The sequence below is a fragment of the Rhea pennata genome, chromosome 23 (genome assembly GCF_028389875.1).
Source record: "Rhea pennata isolate bPtePen1 chromosome 23, bPtePen1.pri, whole genome shotgun sequence".
In the NCBI taxonomy this organism is placed as follows: domain Eukaryota; kingdom Metazoa; phylum Chordata; class Aves; order Rheiformes; family Rheidae; genus Rhea; species Rhea pennata.
In genome coordinates this window covers 3420822-3448140 of record NC_084685.1, presented here as the reverse complement: position 1 = coordinate 3448140, position 27319 = coordinate 3420822, and the positions used below count along the sequence as shown (strand labels likewise).

At 43.5% G+C, this 27319-nt stretch overlaps 1 protein-coding gene across 2 annotated transcripts; it reads right to left on the bottom strand.

The window, feature by feature from the left end:
* Window positions 1–26168, bottom strand: LAPTM5 (lysosomal protein transmembrane 5). Of its 2 annotated transcripts, XM_062594144.1 has the most exons (8): window positions 26030–26168; window positions 16183–16276; window positions 7258–7334; window positions 6457–6585; window positions 5798–5923; window positions 5148–5243; window positions 1755–1847; window positions 1–810 (listed from the first exon to the last, which is right to left on the bottom strand). In XM_062594144.1, the coding sequence occupies exons 1-8, from the start codon at window positions 26114–26116 to the stop codon at window positions 736–738; spliced, it is 777 nt and encodes a 258-aa protein (XP_062450128.1). In that variant the 5' UTR covers window positions 26117–26168; the 3' UTR covers window positions 1–735. The 2 variants fall into 2 exon arrangements, with proteins under 2 accessions (XP_062450128.1, XP_062450130.1); XM_062594146.1 differs by lacking the exon at window positions 16183–16276 and having other exon boundaries at window positions 26030–26160.
* Window positions 26169–27319: the final 1151 nt, after the last annotated feature.

The following is a 27319-nucleotide window of genomic DNA, read 5'->3' as shown; positions in this document are numbered from 1 at the left end:
TTAAAATCATTAACTTTTTTTTTTTTTTATTGAAGCTCATCTTTCAAGTCACACAAAAAAATCCCAAAATGCAAACACTCAGGTACAGAATAGCAGAGCAATACTGTGACAATTCCAGCATATTGTATATTCTGGAGCACTCACTACTAATCATTACCGTAAGCAGACAGGTTTGAGAGCTGCGTTGTAGCTCATTTGGGATCTTCAGCCTTTTGCTGATCCCCTTTCCCTTAGGTCTTCATTAGATGTTGCTGGTTAACATAGCCTAACTCTGAAATATGCTATCTCAGCATAAAGGTCTTAGCTTGCTCTCCCCCCTCCCCATTCCACTTGCTAAATGCTTGATGCTCCCCATAGCTGCTGAGTTAAAGATATCAAACAGATGAGAACCCATATCCAGCTGGGATAAAGTAAGCCTGACAAGAGTTTCAGGCCAATGCCCGTACTTTCACGTTAGCCAGATGTTGATGGGAGCTTTTGTGTTGCCTGGTGCCAAGTTTATTAAAAGAGCACTGCAGCTCAGTCATTGGTATCAGCTCAGGTCTGCTAGTGCAGAACAAGGCACCAGCTCCAGCAGTTCACTATCACTCTTTAGAGGCTCCTACAAGTGAGTTGCACTGTAATAAGCATGATATGGCTATGAAGCAAGGGCTTCTCAACAAGGCCGAGTATCTGACACAAGGGGTAAGAGGCACTAACAGCAGCACAGGGTCTTCTCTTCCCTGTGAGAAGAGCTTAGATTTCTACATAGGGAGGTGGAGATTCCTTGGAAGGCAACTCTACAGCTTCCTCATATGATGGCAGCACAGCCTGGAAAGAGAAGACCATTAGACCTGCTGTGGGGACCACAGAGTTTCACATGGATCTGATCCTAGGCAAGTTTCTCTTTACAATTCAATGCAGGGGAAGAGAACTGCATGGTAGTGGTGGTGGAGAGAAATCCAGAAGAACTGGAGGCAAGCGGCACTTTATAACCACTTTACAACTAGCCCCACCCTCTTCTCCCAAAGCATTGCTGCAACAAATGTACCAAGGCTCTTTAATGTCCAGACTTCAAGCCTTGTTGCCTAAGCAAAGAGGCTAAGCTCTACAGAAATCATTCCTGAGAGTCATCGTTCATGCACAGTAGGAGCACACACTGCTGGCAAGACCATGCTCATCATATTTGCCAAGTTTAAATACGACAAATGCCCCCATTTAGCATTCCATGTTCTTCTTCTTTACTTCTCCTATGTCTTTACTGTCTCTCTTATTTTTGGACAGTCTACAAAACCCTTGCATTATCTCAGAGCAGCTGGATGCTACTACTAAAGAGTTCATCAGTAGTCTAGGTAAGGACATTGCTATTCATGGCTTAGCAAACCGTTAAGATGAAGGGCAAGGCAGCAAGCCTTTCAGACATTGATCCAGCAAAAGGTGAAGACAAAGTTAATTTTAAGCATGAGTAGCACTATTAGGCATAGAAACCAAAGTTCAGCTGAAATTAAAAGCACATCTCTGGATCAGAGAATAAGAGTGATATACCCTCATTTATCTACTTTGTCTGAAGTCCAAGTTCCGCGTTTCTTGGCTATTCCATTTTCTTTAAAGGTTTTTATATAGGAATAAAATTAGAGAAATATATTTGGAACTTGACTATTAGAGCCTGTTGATGCAGATTTGAAGGGTTAAATTCTCTCTCAGACTGTCAAAGAGACAAGAGTAAGGACCATCATGGCCAAACATACCTTTTCATGATGGAACTCTCTACTCACCTTCTCAGCTCTTTGTGGGTTGACTTTCACCTCCACTCTCTTGCTGGCTTTAATATACTTAAAGCAACTGAGGACACATTTGAACATATAGGCCTGAATAAGAAAGAAGTCTGTCACTGCATTGCAAATCAACAAGAGCATTTCCCCTTTTGCCATCAGCCTACCACTGTTCTACCATGACACTAGAGGCGAGAGCCTTACAGAAGTCTGAGTATCACACATTACAGCCTCAGACCAGTCTGGACCATTCACTAGAAAGGTGACAACTCCGCCTGTCCAGAGCAGTGCAGTGGTGGGAGGTGTTAATGTTAATAGGATTAACATTAAGTACAAAACACATGCTTAAGACCTCTGAGAGCTCACTGTCATCAGGAAGGAAATGGAAGCATGTTTTACTTTCATGTTATTTTTCTAAGCAGGCCACAAAGTCCAGGTGCCTCAGGAAAACACCTGAGGCATAACATCTACCTGGCCTGCTGATCAACAATATTAGACTTGACTTGACTTGAAGAGTTGGCTCATTCAAGAAAGTCTTGCATTTTCATTGGTTATACTAAAGAAAAAAAAATGCACCTCAGATGAAAGATAGCTTTTTTTTTTTTTTTTTTTTTTTGAGAAAAATGGATCAATTGACAGATTGTGGCACAAGAAAATAAGCAAAGTCTGTGAAACATACCATATTAAATAAATATTTTCCCTACTATGTGCAGTGCAGCAAAGTCGTGTGCCTCTTATTTTTATTGGCCTAAGACTGCACTTTAAAAACATTTGGTGTTTTCAAAAAATGCAGGGAGTTATATGCCCCAAGAACTAGCCATCTAGCTTAGGACTTCCTAGAACAATGAGGATGTTTGTCTTGACACAAAGCCAAGACAAAGAACAAGAACGAGGAATGAGGTGTTTTTGTTGAAGGAATCTATCTCTCAAACTTCCAAAGTCAAGGAAGTAAATCCAAACTTGGACAACCGTTAGAGAGTATTGCAAAAGCCTTCCCCTTCCAAAAGCCTGTTCACACAGAGGGCAAACATGCAAGACACTGATGTCATCATTTAAACTGAACCCAAAACTACTCATCCCCTGAAGAAGCTTCAGTAAATAAAGAATAAAAAAGTAAAAACCTTCCTCTCCTTTCTTAAACAATTTTGATTCCAGAACAGTTTGCTTCACTGCCAATCCAGTAGCTACACTGGAATCAATGAAGGAGTTGACAATTAAGACTTTTGCAAACAACAGCAGAATACATTAGTATGCACAGCTTATACAAAGGAAACCAATGACACTGGAATCATCCCAACACTGAGTGACTCAAAACAGCCAGAGTTGCAGTGCAGGATATACTTCTCCATGCTGGACCAAAGAGGGGGAAAAGTTTACTGGTGTCCATAATGTCTATAATACTATGTTGGCAGGAATTCTGTTCTAGAGATCAGGAGGGAAAAAGCATTTGTGACAACTACTTCAGAAACCTGCTCTGCCTTCGTTTCCCAGAGATGTTTTATTCCTCTTGTTTTCTGCATTCTTATCCGCCATGGCAGTGGAGAGGATGTTCATTTATTCATGATACTAAGGTGAGATAAAGATTGCTGTGCATAGCTACATTAGTGAGGGAGTCTTCTCTAATGGTGCTATCTAAGCATTGCATGTGTAACATTCCCTTGGCCTTTTGAACACTTTCCATCTCTAAGGTACGTAAACTTGGACAACTGAAAACATCACCACCGGGGCTCTAGAAATGAGGCTAAAGGCAACCACTGCACTGATAAAGAGCTATGATGTCGCATGGAGAGTCCTCCACCTTGCAGTAGAATGTGTTCTCTGCATAAGAAGGTTTATATGAGAGAAGAGAGGGAGAGGAGTGATTCAGTCCCCTGAGCACTGAGCAGGAAAGGTTCTTCAGAGGGTAAGCAAGTCCTTGTGGGTCCCACAGAAAGTCATGGGCAGATACACATAGGAAAGCAGGTGCCCAGACTTCTTCATCTGACAGACCACCTTCTAGCCAGCTGAACTACATGGTAGAGTGGGATGTGCATAACTATTTGGGGGCAGAAGTTGCAACCTGGAAGGCAAACAGATGGTACCAAATAGACAGAAACACATATCAGTGGAAGGGCAATAAAAGCTTGTTACAGGCCATTAAGTAAGGCAATTTATGTAAAAAGGTCCTGGGCTAGTCCAACATATTTAGATCCCATCCCTGGTGCGGGGGAAGACCGTGAATTGAAACTGATGGGCCCTACATGGGCCAAATGGCCTTTTAAGCTCTAAAATATTTCTTGTTGCCCTATTCTTCATTAGAACTTAATCACTTGGAACCAAGTCTCATAAAAATGGCTTTGTTACACATGGAAAAGGAGTGAAGGGATTATCACTGAGTTCAGAGGATGAAGTTCTTGGTGATTTCTGTGGGGGCAGGGGGAGGAAGGGAGTTATATGGACTTTAGACCAAGGAATACTTGTGCCTATCCCCTTGACTTTTTAAGATTATTCTCCCCCCATCCAGTCTCCCCCTAAACGCCAACACAAACAGCCACAGTAAGTTAAATAGTCTTGTAGCTTATCCTGTGTGAAATTCCAACTAAGCCCTGTTTGCTAGGTCAGTGAGATTTCTGCTGAAGACTCAGAGTGCTGTGCCAGTTGGGTTTCAGGGTTATCTCCAGAGCTTACTGCCTGCAGTTTATGTAAATATTAAAAGATATGCTGAAGTAATGTCTGCAGTGCAATCAAATAAGACATTGTGCTCCACACTGGCTTGTCTGCCCACTTGGGAAGAGTCTGAATTAAAAAAAAAAATGCTTTCCAGCTAATAAGTAGCATTTTTCACTGAGACAGTCTACTGAAATACTTGGAGAGGTCTGATTTTCCTAGCTGATTTGAAACCCCTCAGTGAAAAATCTGTTCTCCAATCCATTGAAGCAGGAAGAATAGAAACCCTTTCACAGTGGAGTTTCCTAGAAGGTAAGCAGGATTTAACAGCTCAAAGATTTTAATTAAGTTTTGGGATATCAGTGTGCATAACTCCATTCACATCAGTGCAGGTACAGCAATTTACCCCAGAGGAAGATGTAACCTGCTGCTTAATGATCTAATTTGTTTTGGCATACAATAGCAGAATACTTTCCTGTATTTGTTTCCAAACTTTTTATCCTTCTAGAAGAGACTGAATAGGAATAGGCTATGAATATGAGAGAGGGTTTGCTTTTATATCTCACATCTGCAGAAACTTATAAACAACTTGAATATCAAACCTGCCTCAGACGCTGCACTGAGACAGAGCTACTATTAAGCACAAGGGAAGACCAGCAAGGCTTTCCAAGGCTCTGGCAGATTAGAGAGAGAAGAATCAGTTCCTCCTCCTTCAGCCCTCATGACTCACCAGCCCCTGCAGCCATTTACCTTGAGGAAGAGGACAGCAATGAATGCAATGGTGAAGGTGACCATTATTCTGACATATTCCTCTGTTGGTAACTTCGCAAGGGTTGGCAAGAAGCCCTGTGGAAAGAGAAGGCCTTGGTCATAAACACTTATTCTCTCTACCAGTGTCACGCGGAGCTGTGAATATCACAGGAAGTTTCTTAGCCTGGCTCTCAGGAAGGTGGGAGAAGTCACCTTTCTTTTTGCTTTTCTCAGGAAAGGCAAATCTCCAGCTGCTCAGGGTATTTTTACTGTTTACACTTCTTTGGGAAAGATTTTCAGAAGAATATTCAAACGGGAATTGAAAAAGTATGACTATTTAATAAAGATGAAATGCTGATGTGTTTTCTATGTACGCAGGGAGGCTGTATCCAAACCACTCTGCTTTGCAATTTGCATCCTTAAGATTTTTACAAGGGAAACAGGGTGTACATTTAAGGAACACTTGCATAAGCAAACTGTCAGTAAAGAACACTGCGTTGTTGAGTATATATGGCAAACTCCTCTTTTGTCACCGACAGCAATTCTGGATTTACTGTGGAGAAGGCTTGCTTTGTCATAACAAACATTGAAAGAAACCTCCCAGTGATTAACAGCATGGCACGAATCATCTAGGCTTGCTCACTACCTACCCCGTTGTCTGAAGACTTGAGGCTGAGGTAGGTTGGGACCTCCATGTATGAACTACAGAGAGTGAGGATACTCAGACAGAAGTCCAGCAGCTGCAGAGCCAAGAAAGGGATCTTCAAGTGTCCCTGCTGCACAAGCAGAAGAACAGAGAACAAAGTTTTGCTTATGGTTACAAGATTGTATCACATCTATAGTTTCCCTATTTACAAACGAACTGTATTTTACTCTAATTTACAGCCTAACCTATTTAATTCATTTATGCTAGCCAAAACACCAAGCAAACCAGCTTGTTGGGTTGATTTATACCAGCTGCTCCAAAGGACTCTCTGGGCAGCACAGCGGTATTCATAGCTTATCTCCAACCCTCCCCAGCATTGGCACGCCCAGAACAACCTCCTCAAAGCCCTGAGAAACAAAACAAAATCATCAGGAAGAGTCCAAGATGCAGGAAACAAACTTGTCACAGATGCCACTGCTACTCCTTGTGCACCTTCTAATCCACCAAAGATTGTATCCTATTTCCAGCAATAGACAGTGTAGGAACTGCATAGCCACGAAGAATTGCCACCCCAAATAATAACCCTTAATTCCTAAATATGCTATATCCTTCTCATAGTGCCTTCCCTCGAGAGCACCACCCCAGAAGTGAACTGTTACCCACCGTGTGGCCAAGGGATGACACAGAAATGATTGCTGGGATTTGTATGTAGGAGCTGAACATCGTTAGGAGGCTGAGGAGAAAGTCTATGACTTGTAGAGCAAGGAATGGAATCAGGAGTCGTTCCCTCTTCTGAGGAGGAGGAAAAACAGTGCCAGTCATTTGTATTCCAAGCAAGGTAATGTGAGTAAGTATCAATACTTGAAAGTACTTTCTGCAGCTCATTCCAGGTACTGCAGTGACAATTGCTTCAGAAAACAAAGTGCAGCAAAATCCATTTTCTCCCTCCCCCCCCCACCATGGAGTTTCCCTAAGCAACATTGACACTTGATCACAGCAGAACTGTCACTCAGCTACCCCAAAAAAGTTCTGCAGCAAGTAAACCTGGGTTCCCAGACCAACACATGGTCATTTCTCCTCCTAGAATGGGAATCTAATCCCCACTGTTTTAGGAGAGTTATGGTTTACCTCTAGGATCTGACTTGGCAAAAAGCAAGGAAATGAGGTAACGCAACAGCATTTTCAAATCAGAACACTTACACTCCTTAACACAAAAAACAGTTATGACCAAAATGTCACCCAGATTTGGTAATCCCGGCAGTTAGCAGCTTTGCAAATGATCTAACAAGATCTGAGACTTCAAAACAGCCACGTTTTCCCCTTTAAAAAGAACAGAGATGTTTATCTGCTATTATGATCATACTTCAGTATTTCCTGTAAGGGTTCTTCTGGTGCCCTCCTCTACTACCTCCTAGCTCAGAGAGGCCCCAGTAAGCAGCTAAACGCTATTTGTGGAGCACATACCTTCACCACACCAAGGAGGAGGTTGAAGCTGATGGCAAACAGCATGATGATCAACAGGAAACTAGTGATGACGTCAGCTAATAGCAATAAAAATTACCATATTACCAAAAGTTAGAATTTAATATCTTAATTCAGGCACACCCCTAGGGGAGATTTAAAGTGTGATATTCTGATACAGAAAGAACTGTAGAGGCAGAAGTGGGAAAGGCCTGCAGCTGGAGGGTGGGAAATTGCTCTCTCTTCCCTTTTTAACCACCACTTTTTCATCTCTATTTGAAGTTTTTTTCTGTAGGAACAGATGACTAGGTTACACAAGCTGTCAGCTCAGGCAGGTGGGAACCAAACCCCTTTATTTAGAGTTTTGGTCCAGGCAATATCCTGAGCTAGAGCATGAAAGTAAAATGAACTAGAAGAAAGGCAGAGTGATTTTAGGTAATGACTAATAAGTTTGAATTGGCAATTATTTTGGAGACTCAAAGACAGATAAGCTAACCAGCAGTAAGAGCTGGGGAGAGATCTGCAAGATTCTCAGGATACATGCGCAAGTTTTAACCACCTACCGCTAGTACTGACCACAGAGTATCAGGGTGAAACATCTCACTTCCAGTCTTTGTAGATGTGGGATATGACTTAAAGACAAATGTACGTGTGAGGAGAACAGCATGAGACACTTCTTAGGCTGCTAGATAATCTTTGCCAGTTGTTTGGGATCCAGCAAGATGATGTGTATGTGTAGCTGCCTACTGACCAGTTTTTGTTTGTGTTGCAGCCTGCCCTGAAAAGGACCACTGAAACCTTCTTTACGCTGTACAGTACGCACACTTGGGCTTCAGAGTGGTCTAGCTAGTGTGAGGTTTTTCATAAAGTTATTTTGCTTCTTCTGGGGTAGAGTGGGGGAAAGCAGATCTCTCCAAAGAGAGAGCATTGCTAGGTTCTTTATCCACCTCCACTTAACGTACAGTCCTTCACAGCGCCTCCTCCAACTCGCTCTCGCCCTTTCATTCTTACTGCTTTGTTTGAGTTTAAATAGCAGCAGCTTGTTCGGGGTCTCTAATTTCCAAATGTCAAAATAAAGGGTTTAAGTTCAGGAGAAAAGATTTACTGGTTTTATCTTTTCCTAACTTCTTTAAGGCAATTGATCCTTCCCAGAACTACAAAATTATTTTAACCTCAGGAAGATCTGATTATCGGTTAGCCATCTTCTCCCCCCTCTCCCCACCCCTATTATTCCTTTATTAGGAAAAAATAGAGTTAGGCACTGGATTTATTACCTCTTTCAGCTCTTCCACTTGCTTTCATAAAGAAATCTAGAAATTTTGCTTTAGCAAGTCTGTTGGATTCATAAAAGTTTCCAGCTGCATTGAAAAGCCTCCACTGCTCCCCTTTACCCCTCCTCCTCCTCTCCTCCCAGGAAGATGCCACTCCATCTTCCCCAAATTTGCCTTTTTGCCTAATCTTGATACAACACAACACCCTTGGGTGGGGGTGGGGGGGGAAGGGGTTATTTCAGAGTTAGAGCATACACCAGAGCATCCTTAATTCACTCCCTAGCTGTGTCATTAGAAAAAATAATTCATGAAGGTGTTCAAGCAGAACATGTCCCTCTGTTACTCCAACAGATAACACCAACACTGTCGTTCACAAATGGCTTGAACAAGAACAGTCCCAGCTATGCCATAATTCAGCCAGTTACATTATTTGAGGGAGCAAATACAAACAGGTTTCCCAAGTCTGAGGGAGAGCTATAGCTGAGAAGGGCAGACCTCTACCCAAGGGCTGCCTACGGCATATGGCAGGACATCAGTGCCCATTAGATGCAGCAGCTGCAACATATGCAAACTGTCAAGTGCTATATTCAGTTTCCACTACGCAATGTGGGTATGGACAAATGCCAGCAAAAGAAAGGACTCAGAAACACGACCAAAACACTAAAGAGAAGTGTAGATACTGAGAAGCTCTGGAGCCTTTCCAGGGTTATAAAGAACCTGCCTGCCTGATGGCTGGGCTGAGCCACAGCAGGCAGCGAGGGCCGGTGGCAGCAGCAAGGTGAGGAGTTTTGCATCACTCCTTACTGTGCACATCTTCACTCGCCTAGCAGAGGATGCATCCTCTTTCATTTAAGGCATTCACAGATGAGGTATGTATTCTAACTTCACTTCCTTTCTTGTCAAGACTCAGCACTGCACTCGAGTCCCCTCTGAAGATGAGGTTTGTTGATGAGGAAGGAGCGCTGCCTTCCCTGGGACTCGAGACTGGGGACCTCTGAGGAGGCTGCAGCCCGCCGAGAGGCAGAAATAGCACAACTCAAACCAGAGAGGCAGCAGCACTGCATGAACTGCTGCACACGGAGGTGTCAGACAGGAAAGATCCAAAGGAGCAAAATAAAGTGCCCAACAAACACTTAACCCCTTTCAGGAAAAGGAGTTTTTATGGCACAAAACCAGGAAATGACTTTTGCTTATACTCTGATAAAAAAGCAAATTCAGGATTTGTTTACCCGAAAGTAATAAAAACTGAAAAGGAAGAAATTGTGGGAAGTCGTGCAGAAAGAAAACCAAAATCCACAAGCCCTAATTCAGAGGAGAAAAAAAATGTTACGGCAGAAGAGACTGCTCACAGCTTTGCAGCTCTTGCCAGTTAGAGGGAAAACCTAAACAACAAGGCAGAAGAGCAAACCGACCTCTCAGACATGGGAGAGTAGAGAAAAAGCTGTGATTCAGTGCTCAGAGAGCCAAAGGGTCTTGAACCATGAGGTTAGCATGAGGACAGTATAAACTTGAAATAAATAAATAGATAAAGCTTAAAAGACAGACTCAGCCTTTGTAGAGACAGCCATAAAAGGAGACCTTATCCTAACAGTCCTAGTCTCATTAAAACCAAAACTACAAGTCATTTTGCCTGCTTCTGCTCCCAGAACCAAGAATCAGACGATTACTCCAGAGAGGGTTTATCTCTTTAGCACTGTTTTTTCTTAGATTTAAGACAGCTGTGTTTTTTCTGCCTCTTTCCAACTGGTCTCATGCATCTGATCTCTCTCTCAGCAGGCTAGCTAATTAATTGGGCAACTGTCTGTTGGTTCTGCAGGCTAATTGCCCACAGAGTCCAGGTGAATTTCCCAAACAGAACCTACATAAAAAACCAAAGAAAACAAACAAAAACTCCCCAAACCTAGAGATGACAAAGGGATAGAAAGAAAAAGGCAAAACAAGGAGAGAAAAAAAGAGAAGTAACCTTCTGCACGCTGTCCGCATCCTATTTGTTCACAGCACAAACATTCACCCTGTCTGCTGGGAGTGGATCTCTGTCCCAGAGAGGTTTTAGCAACCACAGATTTGACATTATTTTAACTAAATGACTTCTCTCTTCTTAAGAGGACATTCCACCTCACCCCACCCTGCTTTTATTTTAAAGACACCATATGAGCTGAAGGAATGATTCCCTTAGAGAGTGGTAGCTGCTGGCTCTTACCCCTGGCTGTGCAAACCCTCCCTGAGAAGGGAACAACAGTGCATGTTACAAGGAGCCTAACTGCCACCGAAATCCTTTGTAAGGGCTGGCAAAGTGGCAAGAGATCTTCTCAAACCAGTAGTAGAATAACAGGATCCTTGGCCTGTGAGGCACTTCACAACCACAGTGGACGAAGCCCTAGAGAGTGGGTTAGCATAACAGGCTCTCTCCATGCCCGGCATCTGTGGTTCAAAGATGTAAAGGAGTAATTCTCTGGTGTTGTTCTCTTTAGCGTTTCCGTTCATGCCTAGCTGGAATGAACATTTGTCTCTTTTTCCTAAAAGTACATCCTCGGAAAAGGACCAAGTTTAGGAGGCCTGTAGTAGGCTTGAGCACCTGTATAATCTCCGACAGATGCATCACTCGGCAGCTTTCCCCTCTACTCCTTCTACATCTAGGTGCCTATCTCAGGAATACGCTGTCTTCTTCTACTACACCTTATAAAGCAGCAGCATATTCAGAGAAAAACAGGGCTTGTCCTTGTAGGAGATACACTGGCTTTTTGATGGCTGTTACTACAAGACAAGAGGTGACCATCGCAGGCTGCAGTAAGTGAGGTCCAAATAGAAGGAAAAAAGAAGGATCTTACAGTGAGTGATGTAGCCCTGAACAGGCTGCAGAGAGGTTTTGGCACCCCCATTCTTGGAGATCTGCAAATCTAAACTGGACAAAGCCCTGAGAAAAGTGGTCTACCTTGAGGTCAGCCCTGCTTTGAGCAAGATGTTGGACTGAAGATCCTGAATATTGCTCTGATTTATGATTACACAATCAGGTAGGAAAAAAGGTCTCTCTTCACACAGCCTGCTTTGCTCACATATCCCAAGAACATCTGAACTACAGGAATATTGGCAGCAGTATTTTATTGCTGGCAGAGAACATGGAGAGCTTGCCCACTCTCAGGTGCATCTTCTTCCAAAAGCTTATAGAAATAAACAAACATATGGGCTTTTTGCCACTCAAACTCTTATAGATGAGCTGAGTCTTCTAGCAATCCCTGGGAATTTCAAGAGCAGGAATATACATATAATATGCACATTATGAAGTTAGTGCCATTTTCCTTGAAAATGGTGGTATAACCAGTTTCAGGGCATACAACAGAGCCTCTGCAAAACTACACTGCACTTAGAACAGGGAGGGGGAGAATTTGTGTATACCGCCAAATGCATATTTTTGATTAACTTTACATTAGGGTTTGTGTCCTGAACATAGCCCAGAGGGACTTCGAATGATTCCTAATATTCCCCCAAATGCAGAAAAACCTTTCTGTTTTATGGCCCAATAAGCTGGCTTGGGAAATACAAACAGGGCTCATAAAACTGTGGTTTTATGGTCACATTCACTGATTGTCAGGGATGGATGTTTCCGATTTGATGTTGCTGATAAGCTGCAGAGAATTGTTTCTGGACAGTTACTTTCAAAACATGGGCAGGACTGGCAAAAATAAGAAGCCTCACAGTCCCTTTACCTTTTCTGCTTTTGACCAGAGAAAGAGGGATATTTTCTGCCTGGAGTACAGCATGTGCTGTACACACAGGTCTTGAGGCATAACCCTGGTATTTCTATTGGTTGAACAGAGAGAAGTTGAAACAGTGCACGTTGTCCATAATGAGAGTTTTTAATGTGGTCGCTGAAGAAAACTATAAGTGATTAACCCTCAGATCTGCAAACAGACACGAATTGAAGACATACTAAAGATTTGACCCATGAAGAACAGTGGGGTATAACATTTCCAAGGCAAAAAAGCAATGACATAAGCAGCTTAGAACTGAAGGGAAGATTTAAATTGAATTTTTGGTGTCTGTGTGATGTTTTTGGTTTTATTTTTCTAGAACGAAAAGCCAATCTGGCAAAGTTCTTACATTTTCAGGAGTGAAGCACTGCCAAAGAACGTTTTGCTAGGAAGGTTTCTCAGTTCCAAGATGAGGTTTCTAATAACATGGAAATGAGGGAGGCTGCATGGGAAATACACATCCAGATTTCTCCTGTATGTTAGATGGAGGGAGAACTTGAATCTGATTCTTCCAAATTCCAACTGAATGTCCCAAATCACTACACAGCAGTTTGTTTCCTGCTCCCCCCACCTGGCCAAATTAATCTTGTGTTATTTCTTAACAGTGGAACAACATTTAGACCTACTTTATACTAACCAACATCCTGGCATTGAGCCTACTAAGGGTGGAAAAATGATCTTCTCAAGTACAGAGTGAAACCTGAGTCTTTGGCATCCTATGTAGATGCCCTAAAGCTTCAGGGACTGGCGACTTTGGCCTTTTAGGGAGCCTTTTCCCCAGTTCCCTAACATTTTTAGGGGATCTTATATTAACCTCTTGGTTAACGTTAGCCAAAATCCAATTTCTAGAAGAGTGCTCTTAGCCCTGCACTGACTGTGGTCTCCTGTGAGCCAAGAGCTCAAGGAGTGTTAGGCGGCTAGGGGAAGAGCATCCCTCCCCTAAGGACTACAGCCCCAGTCAGCCATCCCATTGCCCTGGCAATGGAAAACCAATCCCAATTCTCCTTCCTATCTTTAGCCATTCCCGTGGAAGTTAAGGCAAGGGCCAGCCCTTCTGATTCAGGTAGCAAAACATTCTGATGGGAAATCTTGAGAGTGCTAATTCCTTATAATGAACTTGTGCATGTATTTTTCCTGCTGTATCATTTATTAGTGAAATAAAAAAAGCATCTTCCCATAAACCTTGCCTTGTTTGTATTCTTAGGCCATAACTACCGCATTTGCATTATATATTCCAAGTAACATACTTTAGTCTGGCAAGAGCCACAAATAGAACGGCAGATGCTGAGGGCATCTACAGAACCTCTCCCAAATTGTTCTCCAACTCTTCCATCTGGATTTTGGAGTCAAACTGAACTTTTTAAACACAGCTTAGCTATATTGCTTCCCTGTTAGTTTCACTGTGTTTATTCCAACTATGATCAGAAAACACTAGCAATCTCCTGAGCAGTCCTTTGAAATGCATGGGAGAAGGAGCCAAGTGGAAGTGCTGGGGATTTCATTATAAAATATTCCTTTTTGTGTAGGAGAGAGTAAGAGAAGGTGGGAGGGGGAAGATCTGTCATTTTGATTGTGTGGGAAGGAGGTTTGTTAAGAACAGGAGCCAATTTCACTCAGAATGCTTCTATTCTTAAAGAAAATCCTCCAGATTTGCAAAAAGCTCATTTTGCTTATAAAACATATAACGGTGTTTTATGAAAACTACTCAAAAGATCCATCTCAATGCTTCATTTCCTTTTCTTCAAAAAAATTTAAATACTTGAAAGAAGTGAGAATACTGAATATTTTTTTCCTGAAAGAGACATGATGAAACAATTGTCATTTTTACATATCTGTGTTAGTGATACAGTATTCTCATCTGAAAATATCACATTCAGTTTTTAGCAGCTCAGACCACTCTGTTCAGCAGAACACACATTCTACCATCAGGAAAAAATATTTCCAACTGTGCCCGTGTCCAAGTCAAGTCAAACAAAACAAATGAGGGGGTAAGGGAAAGGAGGGAGACTTAAAGTCACACTTGCATCATAGTCTTCTATTTTTATCTGTAAAATTAAAAATAGAAACTTATTTTACAAGAGTGGAAGATAAGATTCTCTTACCTATACTGTGATGTTACCATCAAGGAAAGCAGGATTTTGAAGACAATGTGGTGTACATGTTGCCTTAAAAAGAAAGCTCTGGAAAAACTCTGCAGCCAGTATTTTCCAAACCAGTCACCGGTTGAGTCTGTACTCAGTGCTGAACAGAGACATGGCTACAGAGAGGCCTGCGCAAACCGCGGCTCACTGAAATAACCTGCAACCCCCCCAGATTAGACCACTTCTGAAACAGTGCCTCGGCGGAAAGACGTGAGCCCTAACAGCAAACCCTTGCTCAATGCCCTCTTAGCAGAACTCACCCACGTTTCCATTTCTCACTCCCCACTGATGCTTAATCCTTTCAGAAATAGTCTTAATGAATCCCAGTGGTGCCTCCTAAAACCCAGCTGGGCTTGTTTGAAAAATGTGAACCTAGCTGTTAGAAATAACCTCACCTAGACAGCAAATACCTGTGCTGTAGTGTTTTTCACTGTGTCTGTCTGCCATCCTGGGGACCGGGAGTCTAGGGGCTGTGGGAGGCTGCTGTACTTGACTTCCTTTCCCTCCGTGCAGTGGGGGGCATCTGCCTGCAGATGCTAGGAGCAGCAAGAAAGGACATGCTGGACAAGCAACAGGTAAGTCCTTGCTGCTTTGGGTTGTATTTCTCTTTGGGGACTCTTTGCAGTCACAGACCTTCTCTATAGGGAGAGACAGTTTAGGGTGTGGGAGTCTGGTCTCTGGCTTTCTGAGCACAGCAGAGAAAGGTTATCTTAACTTGCAGCTTCACACTGAAGAGTGACTAAGAAAATGAAAAAGTACCCTGTACGTGTTGCTTACAAACAGTTTCGTGTAAAATCAGCCTAAGTAACATTTGAGGTTTGGGAATTTTATTTTCTTTTAAATGGCTGCCTACAGGAGAAACCTGCTAGGCCTCTGAAAGCTAAGCTTGATCCTTCCTAACTAGGAATTCAATCAATAGGAACAAATGTGATGCATGTGACTGTGGGATGTGAAATGGCCTGGCTGCCTTTTCCAGACTACCTAGTGCTCTGCAAAAAGCACCAAGAGATGGACCTGGCTGGGGGTGGAGCTCAAAGGGATGGCAGGTGGCAGAGGTGGGCTGGTGCTGGGCTCTGAAGTGCCTTCAGCTGTGAAGTAGGAGGCCCCTGGAAGATGTGATGGATGGTGAGAAGGGTAAAGGGGATGGCTCTCTGGCCATAAAGGGCAATGGGTTGCTGGCAACATCAAGTAACACACCCAGTCATGGGATATAGCACAGGTTTCTGACTCTGCACCACTCCATGACTCAAGAGTTCACTGGCCAGACTAAGTCTATAAAGGAGCTGCTTATATAGCTCAGTATTTTCCTAAAAAAATACCTAATAAGAAGGGGATCAGCAGTGTGTGTAAGCCCTTAATGATCTACACATGGGGAAAAGAGAGGGAAGGGGGAAACAGGATTGTCAGGTTAATGCAAAGAATATTACTGAGAGAATAGGAAGGCTGAAGGAATAGTTGAGCACTGGAGAGTTCAGGCTGAGGGCCTGATCCACACAGCTGTGAAATAAAGAAATACAGCCCCACTGGGGCCTACATCAGTTTCCAAGAAACAAACACAGCCATAGGGTTATTTCTGTGATGACCTAACCCCAAATCCAAATTTCTAGGGTTGAACACCCTTTTTTTTTCCAGGTCTGAGCTACAGACCTGTTTACTCTGAATATGTTTCTAGTTTTCTGGAGAAAAGGAATAGTGACCGGTGCAGGACTGTGGGCTCCCTTTCAATCCCATCAGTCTCTGCTGCTTTCCAGCAACCTAACAGCCTACCAATTCTGTAGTAATCCTTGTCCAGGTCTTTGCAGTAGCCTTTCCCGCTAGCCACTTCCAGGGAATACTCAATCAGGAGCAAAACACTCATAACCTAGGAGAACAAAAGCAAAAGAGAGAATTCAGTGGGCTGCAGGCCAGCTTCCTATCAGCAGATTTGCTTCCAGAGAGCTTGCAGTGATCGTTGCCTGAGTTGGAGAACCATTGTGCACTTGGGACTGAGTCATTAAAGGTTTAAAATAACCCCTCCTTTATGCTGAAACACCGAGGCAAAAGTCAACAGTTTATTAATGGTATGGGTCTACCTGTCTCTCCTTCTGCCGGCTCCTGAAGGAGGATGGAGGAATTACAAAGCTAAGAAGTTTTGTTTCAACTTTTTATATACAAAAAGTTCTGGGTTTACATTTTGGAATTATATTTTGCTTCAGAATTGAGCTAAATGTAACAATAATATTTTTAAAGGGTAAAAAGTAACACAAAGAATGAAGATCCCTCTATGCAAGTCTAGCTACACTACTTCATTGATGAAAGTGTCATTTTTCCTTCTTGTATTTTTTTGAGAAAAAAATCCCAAATGTATTAGACAGAGGTTACCTGGTGTACATGGGGCACTGGGCACCCTGGGCCTGTAGAAGACCTCCTTAAGGCTGGAGGCTTCACAACATACTGCTTCAGACCACAGGTCTAGGGAATTTCCATGCAACAAAACCCAGGAATGATTAGCTGTGATACCGGATAACCCTGCTACATCCCCCCCCGAGGGCAATTCCACCCTGCCAGACAGTTGACTACAGACAGCACCTGCCAAGGAGATCAAATGCATTGCAGATCAGGACACAGAAAGTCCAAAGCCAGAATAGAGTATCAGTCACTGTCTGCCTAGAGTCATCAGAGCAAGTACAGCCCCTCAAGAGTACTCAGATGCTATGTGTTGCTCATTCATTGCTTTACTGCCACTTTCAGCACTATCTGTGAGAAGGCACATTTCTAAGCTCCCCAAGATACCCATGGTGTTCAGTGCTTTCTTCCTTGTTCCTCTTTCTCTGCTGTCCTTCCTCATGGCTGATGTATCTTTCCTTTCCTCTGCATTTTTGGACTGTGACAAGCTGGAGCACAGCATGGTCTGCCAGACACCCACAACTTCACTTTCAAAAAGCAGCATAGACTGTGCCATTTTATTTTAAAAATGGGCTAGATGGAACTTAACAGCATGGGGAATTGGAGAGGAAGACTGATGATACATTCCTTGAGGAAGTAGGAAATATGGACTTGTCACTCCACAGCTGCACTTCTTACTTTCTAGATAAGCTCTCTGACCACTCTGCTGCTTTGCAAAGAGCTGCTTGCTTCTCTGCCCAAGCTTTACCTCCATCCAGGAGGTGGAGAGGAGTAAAAGAACATCTCTTGCCTCAGTGTAAAGGAGTTTGAGTCCCCAGGGCCACAGCTTGAGACCAAAAGCAGGAATCAAATGAGGAAAAGTGTAGGAACTTTAATGCCTTTTGCATTTTTCCTGAGAGATATGGGAACTGAGCCTGTCGGACAAGCAATCCTAGGATGTGCAGAAAGTGTAGAAACTTGTGCAAACATGAAACTCCATCTTCATCCCACCAACACCAGGTCCAGGGGAGGGAGTGCCCATTCTGCAAACTACCAGGGGTAGGAGGCATCAACAAAAGCATAATCAAAAAAATTAATTTGTCATGAGGAGGTGAATAATAGAAGCCACTTTATCTGGACTGTACAGCCTCTGTCTAGGAGTTACGTGAACCTCACACTGGTGCAGGAAGCAGATTTGTATCTGCCACCAGAACCAGCCCAAGCTCTGGTACTCTCTGCATAAAGCTACTTTTTCACAATATTGATAGCAGCCTTTTGTTTCAACAGTTGCTTAAAGAAGTGACGCAGGCAAGGAGGAACTGAAACTGTTGTGGTTGGTGTTCGTGTTTGCAAACTTTGTGTGTGGGAAATAGCACAACAGCAGCAAGCTCAAGGGAGATGAGACAAACATAACTACTAACCAAGCAGAAGAAATAAAATACACTATCTTTTGCTCAGCAGTGGTTTCAGGTGCTGTACAAGATCTAGATAGAGTTCAGGCTGGTGTAAGGTACAGTCAGAAATGCTTCCTGCCCTAGGGTTGATGTTTTGATGTTGCACACACACACACGCACACACACAAAAAGAGACAAGACAGATAAAGGAAGAAAAGATTATCATTGCTACTTCAGAAACGGAACTAAGGCTGAGAGAGTAGTGGTCATGACAGCCTGTAACAGAGAGAGGAACTGAACTCAAACTTTCCCACTGGTTTCCAGAAGAGCTGGAGCTCATTCTCCAGCCTCCCTGAGAGCCCTGTACAGAGTGTATTTCTAGAGTTAGTGTGCCAATAAGCAGCTCTCTTGCTGCAGTGCCCCTGGGTCGCAGCTAAAGCATTAGCCTTCTCTCTGAAATGCAATTAAAAATATGAGTTTGAGGTAGAAGAAGGAACAAATGTCACATGTTTTCTCTTGGCCTGTCTAATGTCGAACTGATCGACAGCTACGTGAAGCACTCTATGTATTTTTTTCTTTCCTGCCCCTGTACTGTTAATGAAGTCTGCAATTTGTTTGTGAGGCAGATAGGAAAAGAAGAAATACCTAGGTCTTGTTATACGAGGACACAAGAAAGTTAACATGAATTCAATTTTATGTAACAGCTTTTAAACTCCCATGGAAGCAGCGAACCTCATCAAGACTGGAGGATGAAATTGCAGCGATCTGAAGTGTCTTTACACTTGATGGTCACCAGGAGTGTAAAGGACCTCTTAGCTAGTTGTGCATGGAGATCACACACTGACTTCATCTGCTCTAACTTGTCGGAGAGGTTTCATGTACATATTCCTGAAGAGATTTCTCTTCTCTTACTGCTGCTGTCAGTAGGGCGTCAAACCCCTCGTATTTCAACGTGGGGAACACAAGGAGAAATGGCCTTTTCAGACTGCTATTAAATGGGCCCGAGTGAAACAGATGATCTAATCCCTAAACAATCAGTTTCATTCCTGAACAAGTGAGTGAAATGAGGGTATCAAGCCCCAGATGCTTCCATCCCCAGCTAGGTTTAAAGCCTGAGCAGATCCAGGGTCAGAACTTCAGTATGAAGAACTATCTCTGATGCCTATCAAATAGGAGAACAACGGAACAAAAGAGGTCCTGGCTTCCTTGCGCTCTCCTTGGCAACTGTTGAAATAAGCCACTCAACCTTACACCGCAATCACATGAAATAAGTGCATATCAGATGGAGAACCCAAGCCCAAATTGGAAGATAAAGAGATGACTTTTTAAGCAAAAGGCACTTTGAACCTTCCATTTAAAGAGGTTTTTGTGTAGAAAGAATGAGACACTGAGCTGCAATGAGATAAAATAGACAACATTCTCTGGGCTTCACCTCAGCCTTCCAGTGCAAGAGCACTAGGAGACCTCTCCCTCACTTGACTCTGGGTTTGACTCCTTGCTGCCCAGCATGTGACAATGTCATTCACTGCTGCAGAGCACAGATATGCACAGTGATCAAATGACCACAGCTGGCTGCTCACCTCAAACTGAGGAGAAAGTGGAGGAAGATTGATCTTGTGTCTGCCCAGCACTCTTCACCTCATGAGGCCAGATATTCTCAACTGAGGTTTACCCTTCAGCTCTAGAAGAAACTAAAAGGTTCCCATTTCAGACAGACTGGAGTGCTCAGAGAAGCATCCAGTTTCCTCTCTAAGTGCTGAGTCATTAAATGCGAGACACAAGCTTAAAATGGGAAATTCTACCTTGTGGCACTCAATTCACAGGTCTCTTGGCATGAAGCACCCTCTCAGCCCCTCTGCAGACCTGGCCCTTCCCATTTTGTCTCCCACACCTGCTCTGTCTTATCTATTGTGCATTTAGTCCCCTTTTCTCATTTTCTCAAGGTCTTGGGGACACATCTCACCTTTTTGCTGCCTTCTTTTAAAAGGAGTGCTTCAAACTTGGTGGTTAAAATCAGACCCACTGCTGTGGAGATGTAAGGTCTGCAGCACCAGGAAATGAAGTGATCTAGCCAGGGTAGCTGCGTAGGACTGAGGCAGAGCCAGAGTCGTTAACCCAAGGCAGCTAAATTGAGCAAGAAAGGGGGTGTCTTTCAGGGCAGATGCTTAATAACATGATGCATACAGCTTCAGTTCCCTGGAGAATAATTTGGCTGAAGCTGCAGTAGGCTTAAATTGCTGATAGAGGTTGAGTCATGTGCCTTTTTTCTGAAGTCAGTGCAGGTTGACTAGTCTGAATAATTTATTTTTACGTGCACGGCCTCGGTGTGATGTCTGCTCCTTTTATTTTTTCTCACACAGCATTTCCGGAGAGAAGAGTTTGAAGTCCCCGTAATGGACTGGGGTCAACGGGGACAGAGACATGCTGGTCTGACAGTGCAGTGGAGTGCTGCAAAGATTTTTAACCATGGTGTGTGCAGGCAGGTGACAGCCAGCAGTTTGAAGGCAAATAGCAATACATATAAATGCCACACTTTCAGTGCTTCTTCTCTTACTCTAATTTATAAGTGGCTATTGTGGCAAGATAGGATGAAGTGAGAAGAGGGTATTTTTATCTTCCATTTGGCTTCCTTTCAAAACATTTCATCTTTCTTTCTTGCTGCCTTCTTTTGTCCCTCTTGTTTGTGCTTGCTGCACTGACAGAGATGCCATCCGGACTTCTCTCCGGGAGGACAAGGAAGCAGCACAGGGTTTGCTGAACATCTTGGCTCAGGCACCGCCTTGTGCAAGTACAATGAAGCGTAGCTCTGTACCAACATGAATCGTGGCCACTAGTGAGGACTGAGCCTGAGGAACGTCCCGCAGAGATGAGACTCTGCTCCTTGAGTTAAAGAGCTACTGAAGCACAGAGGGGACATTGGCGGGTTTCCAGAAGGGGAGACAATGGGTGGAGACTGCTAGTGGTTGTTTCTCTGAAGGATTTTGATCTCATGCTATGAGAGCAGCTTCCCACAGCTGGGCTGCCAACTAGGCAAAGGGACTTGGCCACCATGGGAAGAGCTCAGCTGTGACAGAGGTTAGTCCAAGCTATAAGGATGTTACCTTCCAAGACTTCCTTTGGCTCTAATCAAGGGTGAGCAGCAAGTGAATTAGAGCTTTTCTGCACATGTTTTATGCAAAGAAGCAACTCACAGGCCTTGTTCTTGAAGCTAATGCCAAATAACTTGAGCTCTCTTCGTGCCTGGGAGGAGTTGACAAACAGAAGGACAAACTCCTCCATGCTTTTTTTAAATGTTATCTGCAAGTGTCTCTGCCAAGCCTCACAACACCCAGTCAGACTTTGCTAATCACAGGAGTCTGTCTTTCCCTTGTTCTCCTCCCTTTCCTTCCCATTTGCTTGAGCATATCCAAGATTTATTTCAACAGTCTATGGAGAGATCAGAATGAGACAAATCTAATTTATAGGAGGACAAGACATTGCTACAAAGCCTTAGAGCTTGTATTTGATGGCATTACTATCACCTAGCATCACTGTGATTCATCACTAGGACCCACAGCAATAATTTATACTGATACAAACCAACAGTATTGATGTAGCAAATCATTCAAGCTGCTGCCGAGTTATAAATTCTCTTCCTTTTCCTCTCCTCTTCCCAGCTGTAGCAACATGATCAAAAGGGTAGAGAAGAGGTAAGGAAAAAAGTTTGCTATACTTTTATTTTATCTCCTAAAGCAGTAAGACAAGAAAATATTCTTCAAATTCAAACTGCTTTCCACTGTGATGATACGTTAAATGCAGACAGACTGGAACCCCCAGGAAATCAGAGTTTCAGGCTTTGGTACTGCAGTGATGGTCGCTTTGGTCAGTAGCTGGCAGCAGCAGGAATGAAGAACATATCTGGAGCAGGGGAGGGGAGAGAAAGAAAGGGATGTTCTGGAACAGAAATCCCACAGCGTTTGTTATATTTTTGTTGTTGTTGTTGTTTATTAATAATACAGAGAAAATGGAAACATAATGACCTCAGTGTAGATTTACTGGAGATTAGGAGCTGACCACATCTGTTCATGCGGCCAGCTGTGGGCTGTTCTGGTTTAAGTGAGGGCTCAGACTATCCCTGCCTATTCGCTATATCCTTCACTGGGCCAGCTCAGAAAAGCTTCAGGAGCATCTCTTGCCCCTTAATCTAAACCAAAACTACATGTTAATTCTTAAAACTCTGCTATGCCATGTGCCTCGCACACCATGCTTGTGTATGTCTTATGGTAATCACTCTTCTGGCTTTGCAAAGTTGCACCACAAATTGTCAGAGGCTGACCCCAAACCTTCCTGACCACTACCCACATCCAGCCTGACATGGTGATGACTGGTTGAACTATGCAAACGAAGCAACAACTGCTATTTATTTGGAAACATGAGTCTGTTTCCCATCCAGGCAGTCCTGGAACTGTAGATGACTACCAATGTAGGCTGAAGAAAGGCAGAGCAAGGACTCAGCTGTGGCTCTGTGGTATCTGCCCTAAAAACAGGTTAAAACTTGGTGAACCAACTCACTTCTGGATCACACTGCTAGTGATCAGTCTGACTGCAGGTGGGATCAAAACCATGCCCCCGAGGAACAGAAAGGGTAAAAAAAGCTGGTGGCCTGGGTGGCAGCATGAAAGTCTTCCTTGAAGTATCAGGCAGGGTTATATGGCTAAATCCACTCCTATGAACGTGCTTAAGGCACACACTGTCAGTGATGAGCAATGGTTTGAAAATGGGCTTAGAGCCACATTGAGCTGCACAGCACAGGCTCATCCTACATTAAAGAAGATCAATGGGTAGTTCCAACACGAGATCCCAGATTGACTGCACTGCTTAGTACTTTTCTTGTTCCCTGGCTCTAGTTTTAAGCAGTCCAACTGTTTTTCTTTGAGTCCAGCTTGCTCTAGAGTGTGCTGACCGAAGTGAGGCAGCACCCTTGCCCCACCCCTCCTTTTTTGTTCTTTTTTAGCAACAAGGGGAATCTAAGTGTTTTTGCACAAATTCCTATTCTTTTATTTTTACAGGATAAGCAATAAACTGCAAGTAAATATATTACCCATAACTTCTGGTTTGAACCATGTCTCCGCGGCTAAAGGTCAAGAAAGAGATAACGTTCACAGCAATAGAAAAGACCTGGTACGGAATAGTCTCTGTTCACAGAAAGCCCTGTTAAGAAGATTTTTTCAACTTGGGAAAGAGATTATTGAAGAGGAAATATAAGCACAATAGAGCTTGATAATTTACATGTAACCCCAAATCTAAGAAGCCTCTGTTGTACTGGCTGCTTGAAGGTGGGCAGTGTGCAGGCCAAAGATCACTTGCTGTGTGTCCCTCTTCTAATATGTTCTTCTTGAAGTAATCACTGCTGATGACTGTTGGAGATGGGTTAGGAGACTGCTGAACTTCTGGGCTGACTCAGTACATCTGTGTATTTATGCCTTCTGCTTTTACCATCTTGCAAAGAAAAGCAGTTTCTCTTATCCATCCTGAGCGGACCTTTGCAAATCTTCTGCAAATATGCTTTCCTGTGAGCACTCTGAAGGCTCACTCCATGGTTCTCTACTTTTTTTTTTTTTTTTTTTTTTTTTTTGGTTCAAGATTCACCTGGTATCTTCAACAGACTTACAAAACTTTTTTGAAAGATGTTCAAATAACACATCTTTCATTTGATGTTATCTGAATGCCAGAGCAAATTTTTCTCATTAGCAACCAGCACCTAGAGGTTGTGTCTCATTCTCTTCTAGCACACAATGCTGTAAATCAGGAATGCCTACTGTTAGTGGCATCATAGTGAAAACACAATGAGAAAAAATTGCCTCAATTCGAAGTATTTAATGACTTCAGAGAGAGACAAAGGAGGCTTCTTTTTGATTCGCTCTCCTAGTTAAGAAAAAATAGCTTCCTCCCTCTCTGTGCTTGTTTCTCCACTGATAACAGAAAGTTCCTGTCCCATGGGGTGCCTGGAGCTCTCTGAAGAAAATGTGTTGTAGTTACCAGCTTCTCTGTTGCTCATTTCCCACTTTTGTGGAGATCTTTAATTTTGCTAATTCTTCATCAGATCTTGGCTATACTTCCTACAAGGTTCCCTTTTAAACAGTTCATGGAGATCCATCCATGATGGCTATATGTTTAATTGGTTGTCAGAAACTGCTAGTGTGGGGCTGCAAGCTCTCAGTTTTCATATGTTTCATCTTCTGTTCCTTGGGGACATGGGACTGTGCAAGAAATTCAGCAATTTCTTTTTCTTTAAAACAGTAAGACTATAACCTCACAGTGAGAAGCTGAGAAGCCTGCTCAGGGTGTAATCTACATGGTCAAAAAGCAGGAGGAGAAAGAGGAGATAATTCTGTGTGATCCTTTCAACCAATCTCATGATGTTTTTGAGGTCTCAACATTATTAAAATTTGGCTTTGGAAATGCCACTACAGCATGTAGCTTTCAGGTAATGCCAGAGGAAAAGCATTTGCAGTCATGTTACATGGAGATGTGTAGGAGACCCAGTTCCTCTCCTGTGCTGAACTGGCATAAGACCAACTCTTGCCCCAACCACAGAGCTGCAGAGATGTCATGCTGCACCCACATGCAGTCATCTGCCTCAGCTGCTGTGCTTGCAACCTCCAGCAACCCACAGTGCTGCTGCTTGTGACATGTTTATCTTAGCCAAAAAAGTAAGTGAATCAATCTCTGTATTTCTTCCCTCTCATGAGTCAAATCCTCCACTGGTGTATGTGGGAATGGTGTTGTGGAAGTCAACATGGTTACACCCTTAAACATGCCCAACTGCCATCTTGGGTGGATGCTTTTGTTGTTTTGCAGAGCCCATGGCAGTGGGGAGGGAGGAGGAGGCTACAGCACCATCAGGATTCGAGCAGGCAGCAAGGGCATGCATAGTGTCTTCCTCTTGCCCCAGGAAAGCTGGCTAGTGCAGTGGGGAGAATATGGTTTGGATTTCCTCCACCTGGCACAGCTGCCATGGAAGCAGTGCCCAGCATGTACCTGCAAGTCACAGCTGTCCCCTCCCTTCACTTCTCCTGTCCGAGGAGCAGTAAAGAGTCTCCATTACCTGCCATGAGCCTCTAAGCTCCCGATCTGTGACTGTGCACAATGGGTGCTACAGAAGGGGTTATTTTAAGTGCCTCTGCTATGCAAGAAGCCACATCCTCAGAATGACTTAAAGCCACCTGAAAGCATCTCTGTGCAACCAGATGCTTGGGGAAGAAATGTCACTCCAGCTTCTGTGTTCTCCCCATCTGTAACAGCCTCTGAGAGCAGTTATGCCAGCTGGCTGGCAGCTATACAAAGTCACGTATAAAAGCAGAAACCAAAACTGTGCATGCAGTGTCCAACTGGCTATAGAGAGATTAACATGGCAGCTTTGTCCACGCACCCTTTACCTTACCGGAACCCAAATCCCTCCATCCAGAGACTCATAATTTCAGCACTTTCACGGGTTCCATTGCCCATGTGCTGCCGAGTTTCTAACCAACCGGCTGAACACTTGTCCAAGCCACATGCCCCTGCACTGGTAACAACTCCTGCATTAGGCTGCATGGGAAAAACAGGAAGCAGAGTGACTTTCCATGAGCTCCAAATAGTAGAGCCAAGGAAAAAATGGTTAAAAAGCCTCCTAGGACAATAAACTCTTTCCTGCCCCCCAACCCTCTCTCTCACCCATCCCTCTTAAATCATTGGTCTTTCTTTTGGGAACACAGAAAAGTTAGCAGTTAGGAAATCTTTAGATCTCCAATAATTACACCTTCTGCAAAGCTTGCACCTCTGCCTCCCTTTTCTTTTCTCCCTCTCCCTATCCCCCTTTCCATTCTGTAACTTACCATGTGGAAGATTCCTAGAGCGACTGTTACCGTCTTGATGTTGAAGCAGCAACATTTTGGGGGCTCAGTGGTCGTTTGGGCAGTCATTTTTTGATTTCTGTGTACAGCTCTAAGTTAACGCGGTTGAATTTGCAGCAACCACCCTATTAAAAAGCAAACCGAGCAGTGCAGTTCAACTTCCTTCCTGGTCTACAAATGTGTTAAGTCATCTGCAAAGTCACATGAGGTCTTTGATTTCTCAATATTAAAGAAAGCAAAATTGTGTTGCTTTTCTAAAAATTTTTTTGCTGCTTGTGCTTCTCAGATAGCAAATGTAAGCACAAACGCTGCTTCATGCAGGTGGTGTACAGGGAGAGCAGGGCTGTGAAGCAGGATACAGCTTTGTTCTATAAAATCATCAGAAATCAAAGCAGGGGACCAAGAATTTCACCTTAAACTTGACCCACTGTTTTTGCAATGAGGCATCCAAATTCCTCAATTTGAAGCAGCTCGTTCCTTGCCAGCTAGCTCACTATTGCTCTTAGGTGCAGATGCATGAGAAATGCTGCTCTCTGGGCCCAGAAATACAGCAGCACCCTGAAGGTCAGGGACCTTGGCTGACAGGGGACATCTGCAAATCTGCTCCCTGTTTGTGGGACAGCTGATATGTTGTATATTAGTCAGCACCTGGATAAGAAAAATGTGACAAAAAGAACAGAAACCAAGGCCACAGTAATGTCAGACTGTCTGCCCCTACATATTTATTATCCATCTCATTTAACCTCATATTCTTTCTCCCATTTTCCCCACCGTCTGGGACAGAAAAGCTGTGGTTTAGATGAGGAGCAGACTGATTTGAGTTTCTGGCTTCCTAGGAAAGGACCCTTGTGCAAAGGGAGGGTGACAGCTATCCACCAGCTCTGAGTGTTAATGCAGCTAAAAGTAACGAGAGAGTTGGGCATGTTCTAAACAAGGTCTCAGGCAACTCAGGTGCAAAGATTCAGCAACCCAAACACACTCATTTGGTTTAGTGTTTCATCCTCCTAGCAGCCTTTGCCTCACAGTTGTAGTGTCAGGGCCTTACACAGCTTGGACAGAGAGTTTTCTTCATTGCTCTTATAAACTTAAATGCACAGATTCCACCTCAAAGCCATGAAATGAATACCCTGTAGCCCACCTACCTTGCAGAAAGTACTACATGTCCAGGTATGTTATGGGAGGTATACTGGAAACCTTCAGGCTGTATGAGTGGGTGTTCCCAAATGGTATGGATGTTCCACATAGCCATGTTTTTAGAAAAAGCTGGTGGTT

Bases quoted from the DNA above. Each gene is read 5' to 3' on its own strand.
- LAPTM5 (XM_062594144.1), bottom strand. From the start codon at position 26,116: ATGACTGCCCAAACGACCACTGAGCCCCCAAAATGTTGCTGCTTCAAC. The intron at 7,335-16,182 runs GTAGGCTGTTAG...TATTGCTATTAG, and splicing joins CAAGGATTACTACAGAATTG to CTGACGTCATCACTAGTTTC. The intron at 5,244-5,797 runs GTAGGTAGTGAG...CTCTTTCCACAG, and splicing joins TCAAGTCTTCAGACAACGGG to GGCTTCTTGCCAACCCTTGC.